Below are 13,702 nucleotides of genomic sequence, written 5' to 3' on the forward strand. Positions count from 1 at the left end.
TCTTGAGCAAGAGCCACACCCACCCCTCCAAGGCACGCCCCCCTTTCCAGGGGGCACTGAGTCATATTTTTTCTGGAAAGGGGGTGGCAAATAAGTTTGGGAACCTCTGGTGTAGAAGATCCTGCCTAAGGATGCGCTTGCACTGTTATAGCACAATGCTATGGAATAACAGGAGCCCTGGTGGCGAAGTGCATTAAAGCACTGAGCTGGAGACCAAAAGGTCCCAGGTTCAAACCCTGGGAGCGGCGTGAGAGGCCGCTGTTAGCTCCAGCTCCTGCCAACCTAGCAGTTCGAAAACATGCCAATGTGAGTAGATCAATAGGTACTGCTCCGGCGGGAAGATAACGGCGCTCCATGCAGTCATGCCGGCCACATGACCTTGGAGGTGTCTACGGACAACGCTGGCTCTTTGGCTTAGAAATAGAGATGAGCACCAACCCCCAGAGTCGGTCATGACTGGACTTAACGTCAGGGGAAACCATTACCTTTACCTATGGAATAACAAGAGATGTAGTTTTACAAGCTCTTTAGCCTTCTCTGCCCAAGGGCCCTTCCATACAGGGGGCCGGGCTGTGGCGCAGCTGTTGAGCAGCTGCCTTAAATCACTCTGACCATGAGGTCATGAGTTCGAGGTCAGCCCGTGGCAGGGTGAGCACCCGTCAATTAAAAATAAAAAATAGCCCCTGCTCGTTGCTGACCTAGCAACCCGAAAGATAGTTGCATCTATCAAGTAGGAGATAAGGTACCACTTATAAAGTGGGGAGGCAAGATTAACTAATTTACGACCTGGAATGAGGAAGTGCCGTCAGTGTGGATAATGAAGCAGCTGCTCCCCCCTGTGGCCAGAATCGAACATCCCCTCAGAAGAAGGTTAACTTGCCTCTGCGTGTGTCTCTCAGTCTCTGTTTGATGTGTTTATGGGCATTGAATGTTTGCCCTATGTGTGTTATAATGTGATCCGCCCTGAGTCCCCTTCGGGGTGAGAAGGGCGGAATATAAATACTGTAAATAAATAAATAAATAAATAAATAAATAAATACAGCCATATCACCCAGAATATGAAGGCATAAAATCCCACAATATCTGCTTTGAACTGGATTATCTGAGTCCACACTGCCATATATGCCAGTTCAAAGCAGATAATGTGGGGCTTTCTGCCTTGATATTCTGAGATATAGGGCTGTGTGGGCCTAAATAGGAAGCCTACAAGTCTCTGCAGAAAAAGGGGCGTGGCGTTGGAAAGAGCCACGCCCCCTCTCGCACTGGGAACAAGGCGGGGAGAGGAGAGAGAGAGGGAACAGGGAACATGACGCGCGCTCTCACGCATGCGCGCTTTTGAGGGAGGGGGTCTCTGCGCTCCCTGTAGGTCATCTGAGTGCGATGTCTAAGGAGTGAGTGGCGGAGGGGCCCCGAGGAAGGAGGGAGGGGCCGGCGGGCGGGCGCGGGGCGCGAGGAGCTGGGCCTCTCTCTCCGGCCTCCCTCGGAGGTGGAGCCGGGCTGGGAGGAAGGGGCTTCTGGGCAGGAAGGGCGGGGAGGGGGAGAAGGACGCCTCCTGAGCAGGGAAAGAGCCGGGGACAGGCGCGGAGGCGCTTTGGGGGCTGCTAGGCCCAACCCTCCAGGGCAGAAGCAGCCAGAGGGGCCCGTCTTCCTGCATCTCCCGCGCCGCCTTTTGCATGTGCCGCCTGCCAATTTAAAGTGCGCAGTGGCTAGTTAAAATGGCTCGCCTCGCTTTCTGACCCTCAGCAAAGGGAACGTGTCAGCTTCGGGATGCATCTTCTTCACTGTAGTAGAAGCCATGCAGCTTGACACCCCCTTTGGCCCCTTCTATGGGCCCTTCCACATTGCCATATAACCCCGAATATCTAGGCAGGAAATCCCACATTATCTGCTTTGAACTGGAATATATGGCAGTGTGGACTCAGATAATCCAGTTCAAAGCAGATAACGTAGGATTTTCGGCCTTGATATTCTGGGATATAGGACTGTGTGTAAGGGCCCTATGCTGCCATAAAAAATCCAGATCTGCTTTGAAGTGGATTATATTTCAGTGTAGACTTCCACGTAGCCATATAACCCAGAATATCAAGGCAGAATAACCCATAATATCTGCTTCGAACTGGAATCTCTGCAGCCCCTTCCACACAGCTGTATAAAATCCCACATTGTCTGCTTTAAAATGGAATACAGTAGCGTCTCACTTATCCAACATAAACAGGCCGCTAGAGCGTTGGATAAGCGAATATGTTGGATAATAAGGAGGGATTAAGGAAAAGCCTATTAAACATCAAATTAGGTTATGATTTCATAAATTAAGCACCGAAACATTATGTTATACAACAAATTTGACAGAAAAGGTAGTTCAATACCTAGTAATGCTATGTAGTAATTACTTTATTTACGAATTTAGCACCAAAATATCACAATGTATTGAAAACATTGACTACAAAAATGCTTTGGATAATCCAGAACGTTGGATAAGTAAGTGTTGGATAAGTGAGACTCTACTGTATATATCAGTGTACACTCGGGGCCCTTCCACGTAGCCATATAACCCAGAATATCAAGGCAGAATAATCCATAATATCTGCTTCGAACAGGAATATCTGCAGCCCCTTCCACACAACTGTATAAAATCCCACGTTGTCTGCCTTAAGATGGAATATATGGCAGTGTGGACTCTGCTAGCCCAGTTCAAAGTTGATATTGTGAGATTTTCTTCCGGGATGTTCTGGATTATATGGCTGTGTGTTCCAGTTCAAAGCAGACAGTGTGGGATTTTATTCATCTGTGTGGAAAGGGGCCTAAGTGCCACTACTAGGATTTGTAGTTTGGTGAGAACTGACAGCCTTGCAAAACTACAACTCCCAGTATTCTGCAGCATTGAGCCATGGCGATTAAAATGGTGTTAAACTGTATTATTTTCTAAGTGTACATCCACCCAAAGGCCCCTTCTACACAGCTGTGTAAAACCCAGATTGTCTGCTTTGAACTGGATTATCAGAAAGTGTAGATTCAGGTCCCTTCTACTTCCCTATAATCCAGAATATCAAGGTAGATAATCCATATTATCTGCTTTGATCTGGATTATCTAAGGGCCCTTCCACACATCCATATAACCCAAAATATCTAGGCAGAAAATCCCACAGTATCTGCTTTGAACTAGGTTATCTGAGTCCACACTGCCATATAATCCTTCTCAATGTGGATTGTATACAGCTGTGTGGAAGGGCCCTCAGTCTACATCAGTTCAAAGCAGATAATGTGGATTACCTGCTTTGATAATCTGTATTATATAGCACTGTAGAAGTGGCCTTTGGCAGAGCAGACAAAGGGTCTTGTAAAACCATGGTAGTGATAAACTACCTTATTTCCAGTGTAGATCCACCTGTTGAGAGGTTGTTCAGCAGGATTCATGACCCTTACGGAGGGCCCTTCTACACTGCCATATAATCCAGAATATCAAGTCAAATAATCCAGATTCGCTGCTTTGAACTGGGTTATCTGAGGCCCCTTCTACACAGCTGTATAAAATCCAGATTATTCGCTTTGAACTAGATCATATGACAGTATCTACTCAGACCTCTTCTATACTGCCATATAATCCAGATTATCAACACAGGTAATCCACATTATCTGCTTTGAACTAGATTATATGACTCTACACTGCCATATAATTCAGTTCAAAGCAGATTATCTGGGTTTTATATGACAGTGATGAAGGGGCCACAGATAATCCAGTTCAAAGCAGATAATGTGGCCTTAGAGATTTATTTTCTAGAGAGAACATTTTTCTAGTATTCCCTAGGTCCTCCAATGCAATTTGATGGTCAGCTCCCAGCAGAAATTGATCATGAGACCTAGAAATTCCTACAGGTGTTTTCTTAGGTTAAAAAAGTAAAATATTTTCTCATTTTTTCTTTCAAAGGGGTCCTGTGCCCCTAACCCCAGCGAATGTGATGGGCTGATTGTGATCATATTGTTGTTCATTCATTAATCACATACACTCATTACATGCAAACTCTCAAGGAGAAACATAATTCTGATTGTAAACTGGAATCCCCATGTACTTCAAATATGGTTTTGCGGTTTCTGTGGTATTGATAGTTAAGATGGTGGATTATGACTCATCCAGTGTCAGATAAGTTTTTTTCAACTTCACTGTGCCAATAAAAAAAGAGAAAGAAAACTTTCATGACTTTACTGTACTAATACCAAAAGAAAAAAAAACTGATTTCATAAGAATCTTAAATGTGGGAACAATGCCTGAAAAAGAAAGAGCACTGTACAAAATATGTAATGCTCAAGGCTTTCAGGATGCAGTCATTCTTTGGTATCTGATAGGGTTTAGTTCCAATATTCCACCTGGGTACCAAAATCTGTAAATGCTCAAGTTCCATTTAATAATAATAATAATTTTATTTTTATATCCCGCCTCCATCTCCCCGAAGGGACTCGGAAAGGCTAACATGGGACCAAGCCCAAACAGTTACAACAAAACTTTATATACAAACAAGGCACGTGATGGCATGGTATAGTTAAATACTGTCACTTATTTAAAACAGCAGACATCTCTGAGCAAGTATTGGAAAGAGGCTGAAGATCTGAAATAGAATTCTCTAGCAGGGTATTTCTAAGCAGTGTAGTGATTGCATGCAGCAAAACAAAATTTGCTTTGGGGATTTTTTTCAACAAATATTTTCTTTTATTTTTGGTTGAATCCATGGATGCAGAGCCTGTCTATACAAAGAACTGTTTCTTTTCTCCCTTCTGTATTCAGCTTCACGGAACAACCAAATAAACTAACTTTCAGAAGTGATACAAGTCAGAAAATATAGTTTCTTCCGGAAGTTATTTCTTGAGCTAAGTTCACATAGCTTGATAAAGGTCCTTCTAATGTTGTTCTTACAGCTTTACTTCACCTTTTTCTCTCTCCAGAAAAGTAGAAATTCCAGCCCCACCAACATCAAAATGTATCTATTATTGGAAAAGAAAAGTCAAGTCAGAATACATGCGCCTTCGGCAGCTCAAGAGACTTCAAGCAAACATGGGAGCCAAGGTAAAATATAGCTGATTAGGGATAGAAATATTCCCTCTAAGGCAGTGGTTCCCAACCTTTTGTCCTTCAAGTGTTTTGGACTTCAACTCCCAGAAATCCCAACCAGCTTTCCAGCTGTTAGGAATTATGGGAGCTGAAGTCCAAAACACCTGGAGGACCAAAGGTTGGGAACCACTACTGTAAGGGATGGACAGATGGGTTGTGAGTACATTAAATTTCTACCTTGCAGTTGACTTTCTATCCTTGTGGGGAAGAAGAAGCTTAATTTTTGGATAACCTCTAGACCAGGGAGGAGTCCTCAAACAGAGGGCTGGTTCACAGTACCTTAGACTGTTGGGAGCAGACCTTTTTTCAAACTATAGTTGAACATAAACAAATTCCTGTGCACACTGCATATATCTTATTTTTGTGCAAAAAAAATAAAAACAATACAATATTTAAAATGAACAATTTTAACCAATATAAACAACAGGGGAAACAAATCATAATTAGAGGGGAATAGCGAAGGAGCTCCAGCTGCCTGAGGCAACCCAGCCACAGCACATATGACAACTGATGAAGAGGCAGGCATTTTGCATTATAGTTTGATATCAAAAACATTGATCTCAGCAGAAATAGCCCAAAAATAGCATTTGAAAATCTGCCTCCAGGATTCCAGAGGTATATTAATATTCTTTTCTTGAATTTAAGAACAATTTGTGTTTGCTGAGTTCATGGAACATGCTTTAAGGTGAAAGCGGGACGTAAGAGTTTTGAGGTTGATAGTCCAAACTGCTTCTCTTTTCCATTTTGCCTCCCAGGCTTTGTTTGCATCTAACTACGCAAAGGTTCAAGAAAAGCTAGACATCCTGAATGATGATTGGAAGAATCTAAGAGTTCAACCTATTCAATCAATGAAGCTAGTTGGTGGGCACCCTTTTCTCAAACAGGTATGCAAAGAGAGTGGTCTATTGGCCTGTGGATACATCTGTTTTCTAGCACACTATTGTGTCATAGGATACTCTATGATCCTTTCCTAGAAATTGGAGTCACACACAAGAATAAGATATCCCTAGTTTTCCACATTGTTTACTCTTCCAGACTTCCATGCAGAATGTTGCTGTGCTGAGGTGTGCTGAGTTGGGAAAAGGTTGTAGAATTTGTGGTATAATTTGTGTCAGTTATATAAAATATGGAGCTCTGGTGGCGAAGTGTGTTAAAGCACTGAGCTGCTGAACTACCAGACCGAAAGGTCCCAGGTTCAAATTCCGAGAGCGGAGGGAGAGCCCACTGTTAGCTCCAGCTTCTGCCAACCTAGCAGTTCGAAAACATGCCAGTGTGAGTAGATCAATAGGTACCACTCCGGCGGGAAGGTAACGGTGCTCCATGCAGTCATGCCAGCCACATGACCTTGGAGGTGTCTACGGACAATGCCAGCTCTTCGGCGTAGAAATGGAGATGAGCACCACACCCCAGAGTCAGACATGACTGGACTTAACATCAAGGGAAACCTTTACCTTTACCTATATAAAATACTGTCCCACTAAGATTCTGCATTTTTTATAAAGCTACTAGGACCTACAACTGCAGGGGAAAATTCAGATATGGCACTGGATATTTATATATTTATTTTGCATCTCACTCGCCACTCACCACTATCACAGTTGTCTAATTCCTATGCATGACAACCAGTGATACAGATAAACATATGGAGAAGATCATTTTTAAAACACTGAATATTCTCCGAAGGCAGGAGTACAATTTAGCTTTTTGGCAGTCTGGCAATCAGCAACAGCATGAATTAACAGAAGGACTTCCATGTACACAGCCAGAGCTTTCATCTCCTGACATGTGCCCTTCATTCATGCCTGCAGTTTCCTCTCCCCATAGTAGCCCCATTGTGTATATGAATTTCTATTTCCTTGTGTTTTCTTTAGTCCCTCTGTTCTCATTAAAGCAGAGGGGGGACCGCGTGGTCTGTGGACAGTATGCAGACTGCTAGGTCATTTTGTAAATACCAGGCCTGATGATGACCTGCTGCCACACCAAAAAAATATGAAAAGGTAGCAGAATTGTCTTTTCTCAAAAGTGGCAGTTTTTGCATTTAAGAAGGTACAATCCTTCCCCTTGACATAGAAAGTCAAAATTAGAAGTATGTCTGGACATTTCTGTTTGTTTGTTTTTTGTAATTTTTGCACATTTTAAATATTTTTTGAGTTTATGCAATCAATAGCAGATTCTAGGAATGAGCATTGGATGTCCTGCCCTGCTAAAGTAGGTTACTTTTGCATCAGATACTAGAGAAGTAAGGAATTTCATCTAGCTAACAGATTAGGATAGAATAATAGTTTATAGCAATATTAAGGCATGAAATCCTTCAGGTAATACAGATTAGCAGATCTGGTCATGTTAAGAGTGCCTTGCATTGGGTACTGACCACAGTACACCACCTTCATTAGGAGTGAGAGCTTGAAAGCCACTGACTTGAATCCTTTTGGTGGTCTGAGTGCATGCTGAAACGTAAAGTAGATAGGTCTCATGTTCAGAGAATCCCAAAATCTTTGTAGCATTAACAAAAAGGTCCCTACCCTTTTCACATCACAGGGTGGAGAATCTTGGGGCAGGGTCTCTCATATGTTGATAAATTTGTATTTGTGACTATTGTTCTGATCCTAAACTACTCAGGCCTTGAAAAGTAAGAGCAAATGCTTTCACTGTAGCGCTGAAGCAATGTAATTGAACAGCTGATGTAATATTTAATAAACTGGCTTCATAATGCCTCCTTGAGGAAATGGCCCCTCGGAATGAGAACTGACACACATTACTTTTGTCCACTTTGGAAAGTGTAATGAAATGACCATAATAATTTGCAAAAGCAGTCCTATTTTGGAGGGCCAGTGGGTGGATCCATCGCTTCTTACAAACTTTTCTCCTTCCTCCAGTGCACAGTTGAGAGCACTTTTCCCAACTGGAATACACAGACGTTGTTCATGAGGACACTAAACACCGTAGCCCTGGTGCCCATCATGTACTCCTGGTCCCCACTCCAGCAGAATTTCATGGTAGGTGACCAGTTGCACTCACTATTAACAGCTTGAATCTTAACCTTGCCCTTTGAATCTGGGTATTAGGGTTTTGTATCTAGTTGGGGATTCTACAGAGGGTCTGTGCTGTATATTACTCAACAATTTTTTGAGTCGCCTATGACCCCCATAGTGATTGCATCTACCCACATCTGACAAAATATGCCACTCCATGGGTTTTCTAGCTCCTCCAGGTGATTCTGTGGTATGCTTCTACTATAGAATCTTGGCGGCAAATTCATAGAGAAGAATTTGTTAAGAATTTTCGATCTTCTTCAGAATAACTCTGTGGTAACTATCAACACAAATAAATAGGATTTGCCGTTTTCCATGGTTCCCAATTATCTAGTACCTTTGCTTCTGAATTTGAAATACCCAAGTCTAATGCTCACCTCTTTGGGCTAAATTACATTGCCAAAATTGAAGTGTGCATTAGATTATGTGGCACATTATAATCTTACACATAAACCCACTTGCATGAAAAGGCCCAGAAGAATCCTGAACTCTGGAGAGGGAGGCGGGGTACGCAATGAGGCCGTTCTCAGTGGTGATGGCAGCCTTGGAGTTTCATAACATCCAGAGAAGGAAGAGGAGTACCTATCTAGTGACACGGTCATTCTTGCCACTTAGCCGCAGATCCTGCTTTCCAGGTGGCCTTTGAGGTCTCTCACCCAGCCTGGATCTTGTGTCGTGTCCCCCCCCCCCCCCCCTCAGTCCCATATAATTTACAGCTGGCTTCATTCACCCCTTTGAAGACCTTGCAAATTAAACCAATTGGGAATTATACGAGACTGGCAAGTTTGCCAACCTCATTCTGATGGAGATGTGTGGCTTCCCAAAGGGCCTCATGCTGCCTGCCTCCCTGATTTGCCATATCTGCGCTGCTTGGCACATTATATTCGAGGGAAATCCATTTTGTGTAATGTGCACCTTCAAAATTGAGATGTGCATTACATTCGATGGCACATTATACTTGAGTAAATATGGATATATGCTGCTGCTGCTCAGTCGTTTAGTCGTCTCCGATTCTTCGTGACTTCATGGACCAGTCCATGCCAAAGCTCCCTGTCGGCTGTCACCGCCTCCAGTTCCTTCAAGGTCAAGCCAGTCACTTCAAGGATACCGTCCATCCATCTTGCCCTTGGTTGGCCTCTCTTCCTTTTTCCTTCCATTTTCTCAGCATCGTGATCTTTTCCAAGCTTTCCTGTCTCCTCATGATGTGGCCAAAATACTTCAGCTTTGCCTCTAATATCCTTCCCTCCAGTGAGCAGCCAGGCATTATTTCCTGGAGGATGGACTGGTTGGATCTTCTTGCGGTCCAAGGCACTCTCAGGATTTTCCTCCAGCACCAGAGTTCAAAAGCGTCTATCTTCCTTCACTCAGCCTTCCTTATGGTCCAGCTCTCGCATCCATAGGTTACTGTGGGGAATAGGGGAATATATAGTATTCCCCTATTCGCCTGACAATTCATGTGTGAATATCCTGTGGTAACTGGGCAGCTTCACAATATAGGTGATAGTCTGTAATCCCAAGCTAATGTGTCAACTCATCATACTAGCTGGGTGATTCTTGTCACCTTAAGCTATTTAATCCAGAGGTACTAGGACATCAGAGATCTGCAATAACAGCAAGAGTGGAAACTAGAAAAGCACCTGATTCAGTGAAATAGTAGGTCCTAAACTGTAACATTGACAGATTGCCTTAGTTTTTTTCATGTGAACTAGAGAGGAGTAATGTTTGGTTCCAGGATCCGCTGTGAATACCAAATGGTGTGCCTTGTATAAAACGGGAAATTCTATTATTTATTTATTTACAAGTGTGGATTATCGAATCCATAGATTCAGAATACGTGGAGGGCCAACTGTATGGGAGAAACTCCTGTACTAAGAATTACCTTTCCCACGATGCTGGGCAAAACAAAAATTTATCTACCCCAACATGGTGCCTTTCAGGTGTGTTGGTCTACAACTCCCATCAGTACCTATGCTGGGTAATGATGAAGGGAATTGTCTATTATATCTGGAGAACAGTAGATTGAGGAGAAAAAGGTCCTTCTGGGATTTTGTGAAGGCAGCTATGCAATCTGCCGTTTGCAGGCCCCCCTGATGAGTGGACAAGAAACTACTTCCCTCTCTCAGGATGTGTCTGTCCCGTTTTCAGGTCGAGGATGAAACCGTTCTGTGCAACATCCCTTATATGGGGGACGAGGTGAAGGAGGAAGATGAAACTTTCATTGAAGAGCTGATTAACAACTATGATGGCAAAGTCCATGGAGAGGAAGGTACCCAGGTTTTTATAGAGATATACCTATCATTAGGAGAAGTGGGGGAGCATACAGGAACGTATCATTGCATTCATAGCCTTTCATTTTGGGATTGTCACAGTTACATTGTATGGATTTGTGTGTCATTTGGTTTGTGTGATGACACTCAAATCCATGATATAAAAACTGCATTCCTTACCGAGACACAAGGCAGACCTCCACATCATGCCTGTGCAGCAGGTGTCACCTTTGCTGAAGCTGTTCTCCTCCCATTAAGTGAGGTCTTCTTACCAGTTTGACCAGTTCTTCCTTTCACACTGCTCTTGAATTCTGTCCTGATCAGTGATGTAGATATTTTCCCCCCATTGATCCAACTGAGTGGGGTCATCCTCCTAAATTACTATTCAGCCAATTTTTCCTTCCAGAAATGCTCTCGGGTTCTGTCCTGATCAGTGATGCTGTCTTCCTGGAGTTGGTAGAAGCACTGAATCAGTACTCAGAGGAAGAAGAAGATGGACTTGATGGTGTTGAGGGCAAACAGGAAACTGGGAAGGATGAACTGCCCATCACCCGCAAGAGGAAACGGCTTTCTGTGGAAAGTAAGTCTTTCCTGTCAGTCATGAAGCTTTGTAACTTTTGGCACCCCATGTCTCATGTCTTTTCTGCTGTAACCTTATACAAGATGGTATATATACCCAAGCAAAGAGATTGCACTTCAACTCCAGGCCTATGTACCTTAGGAATTTGGTGGTGGGAGGTCATATCCTTTCCCACCAGGTACTGCTGCGTTTTTATGGAATTTTAAATCTTACTATGTAACATTTTAATGTGAAATTGCTGTGTAAATGTTGTCATCATTTTATATGGTGTATTTTATGTGTGTGGCACTTTGGAGTGCTTTCGTGAGCCACTCCAAGTCCCTTCGGGGAGATGGTGGTGGGATATAAATAAAATGTATATATATTTATATATTTTCAAAAAGCAGAGTTTACTATATTGACTGGAGAATATATTTGTTTAGGTGCACAGCTCTTTCATTGCCTCATTCTTTCATCTACTTTTTCATATATCTTAACTAAAATATCTTGATAAGAAAGCCATTGTAGGCAAGCAATTTTATAATTTTTTTTCACTTGTGATATTGCCATTGTTTTGGTAATGATAAGGATACTGCAAATACAACATATTTTATGAAGAATCCTTTATATATGTGGAGCATATATATTGGCCAAAGGTGGTAATCATAGTAATATATTTTGCTATAATTCTTTTCAGCCATTTCTCCATTGAAGAGATTTTTGGGAATTTTTGCCATGCAAAATTCAACATACAGATTTTTGTGTACAAAATTTTGAACATGCATATTTTCTGTGTGCTGTAAATGTGGATTAGACAGTCAAAGTACATTTCTGTTTGTATTTAGGTTTAGGAAATGTGATTGACTGCCCATTGATACTTGAGGTCTTCTCCGCCTAGTATACCTACATAGTATACTTCTTAATTCTTACAAGGGAGTTTATAGAAGGCACTTCCTTTCTACACTTTCCTTTGTAGAAATCATTAAAATTCTTCTGTCTTAGAAGATGGTTTATTGTCTGGCGCTGATACAAGCATATATTTACTTTTAACAGCTTGCTGCAAATTGTCCTCTAGAGGAGAGATTCCCAAATCATCTTGGTTCTAGGTTTCTTTATTGTTTCAGTAATTTTTCCAATTCTGCCTTTTTGAAAGTTTAGGAGAGAAATGACCCCCCCCCCCCTTTCCGGATAAAGCATTGTTCTTTCCCCTCTCTGAGAAATGTCCTTCGCCTTATCCATGGGTCATATCAAAATCCACAATTTTGGCTCAAAAACCTGCTCTCAGCTTATATAGGAGATCAATTTATATATTAGTATATACAGTATATCCTTGCTTCTCCCAAACTTAGAACTCAGTAATGGTTTACTAACCCTAAGATTACTGCAGTGGAATCCCCCTTCCTCTCTCTTCCAGACTAGACTGCACAAATCAGTGTATTAATATCTGAATGTTAACCCCAATCCATAACACTATGTAAAAAATATGAAAAAAAATCTGTTCCTTTTTTGGAAGTGTTATTTCCTGTTTAATTGTGAGGTACTTACTTTGAAAGTAGTTATACTCCAGAAACTTTGTTTTCTGTGGCTGCCACAAACTCTGTTAAATTAGTTGAGACTCTATGAGATATTTTGAAAAACTATAGCAAAATGTGCTGCAGGATGTCCGGAAAAAAAAAAACCAACAAAGTTTTTTACAGTTTAATAAACTTCTTCCATGTTTTTATGGTAGAACCAATTAGGGAATGACATTTATAACCCAGGAACAAAAATTGTGTTACCTAGTGTAATAATTCCAAAATACTTGAGTGGCAATACCCTCATCTGGGAGATCCCCTCCCCTGATCAGTCTGTACCACATAGGGATCTTCCAGATGAGTGTCTTGAAAACCCTTATGTCTGGATGTTAATCCTAAAACTAACATTTGTGGAATGGAATGTTGCTCCCCCACCAATACTTCTGCATACATGGATTAATGTGGAGAAGGTAGCCTAGAAACTGAGCTTTACCATCACTACTCCCAAGCTCCCTTTCTTAAAGATACGGTTTCCTCTTCCACAGTCCTTAGAAATATATTTTTAAATTGCTGCAGTTTAACCACTGCTCCTTTTCACTGTCGGTGCTCCCCCTCACCATGGGTGCAGGACCTTGACACATTTCCCTTTAGCTGAAATGCAAAGTCTCTGTTGTTGCTAGCATTCCAGCTACATTGAGCCTGGGAACAAGAGCTACTGCTGAAGAAGCAGCTGTAAGCATGCCACCACCATGAAGCTTGTCTCTTGGTCTGCTGTTTCCAGGAAGTGAAAATAAAAAACGTCTCATAGCACTAAACCATTTGGGATGCCCTGGGGTGCCAGGGTGCACAGTTTGAGGGCCACTGTTCTAGAACAATCCCACTAATTCAGGGAAGGGAATTAAGTTGAGTAATTTGGGGAAATTTCCACCATACTTTCCTTTTTGTATTTAATACAGGCAACAAGAAATGTTCCAAGAAGCACTTTCCAAATGACATGATCTTTACTGCACTTTCATCCATGTTCCCTGAGAATGGCTTTCCAGATGATATGAAAGAGAGGTACAAATTATCTATCACAAACCTTATTGCTTTCCTAATGTTAGGCAACAGAATCTGGGCTGTACATTCTGAGGATCTGAAGCCAGAATATGCTAGTTGTATAGCTAGTTTTTGACATTGCTTCCCACAGTAGGTACACACAGGTCAATCAGTTTGCATGCAGGTTTCTT

General features: G+C 42.1%; 1 protein-coding gene across 2 annotated transcripts in view; it reads left to right on the forward strand.

Moving 5' to 3' along the window:
* Positions 1-1,250: 1,250 nt before the first annotated feature.
* ezh1 (enhancer of zeste 1 polycomb repressive complex 2 subunit) overlaps positions 1,251-13,702 on the forward strand; it is a 33,140-nt gene continuing 20,688 nt past the window's right edge. The window contains exons 1-7 of one of the 2 annotated variants that reach the window (XM_003222356.4): positions 1,251-1,391; positions 4,936-5,056; positions 5,857-5,985; positions 7,978-8,097; positions 10,279-10,399; positions 10,807-10,980; positions 13,430-13,532. In XM_003222356.4, coding sequence (XP_003222404.1) covers positions 1,381-1,391; positions 4,936-5,056; positions 5,857-5,985; positions 7,978-8,097; positions 10,279-10,399; positions 10,807-10,980; positions 13,430-13,532 — 779 coding nt within the window. In that variant the 5' untranslated portion in view covers positions 1,251-1,380. The remainder of the gene's footprint in view (positions 1,392-4,935; positions 5,057-5,856; positions 5,986-7,977; positions 8,098-10,278; positions 10,400-10,806; positions 10,981-13,429; positions 13,533-13,702) is intronic. The other variant, XM_008113146.3, reaches the window with a different exon arrangement.

The sequence above is a fragment of the Anolis carolinensis genome, chromosome 6, assembly GCF_035594765.1.
Source record: "Anolis carolinensis isolate JA03-04 chromosome 6, rAnoCar3.1.pri, whole genome shotgun sequence".
Taxonomy (NCBI): Eukaryota; Metazoa; Chordata; class Lepidosauria; order Squamata; family Dactyloidae; genus Anolis; species Anolis carolinensis.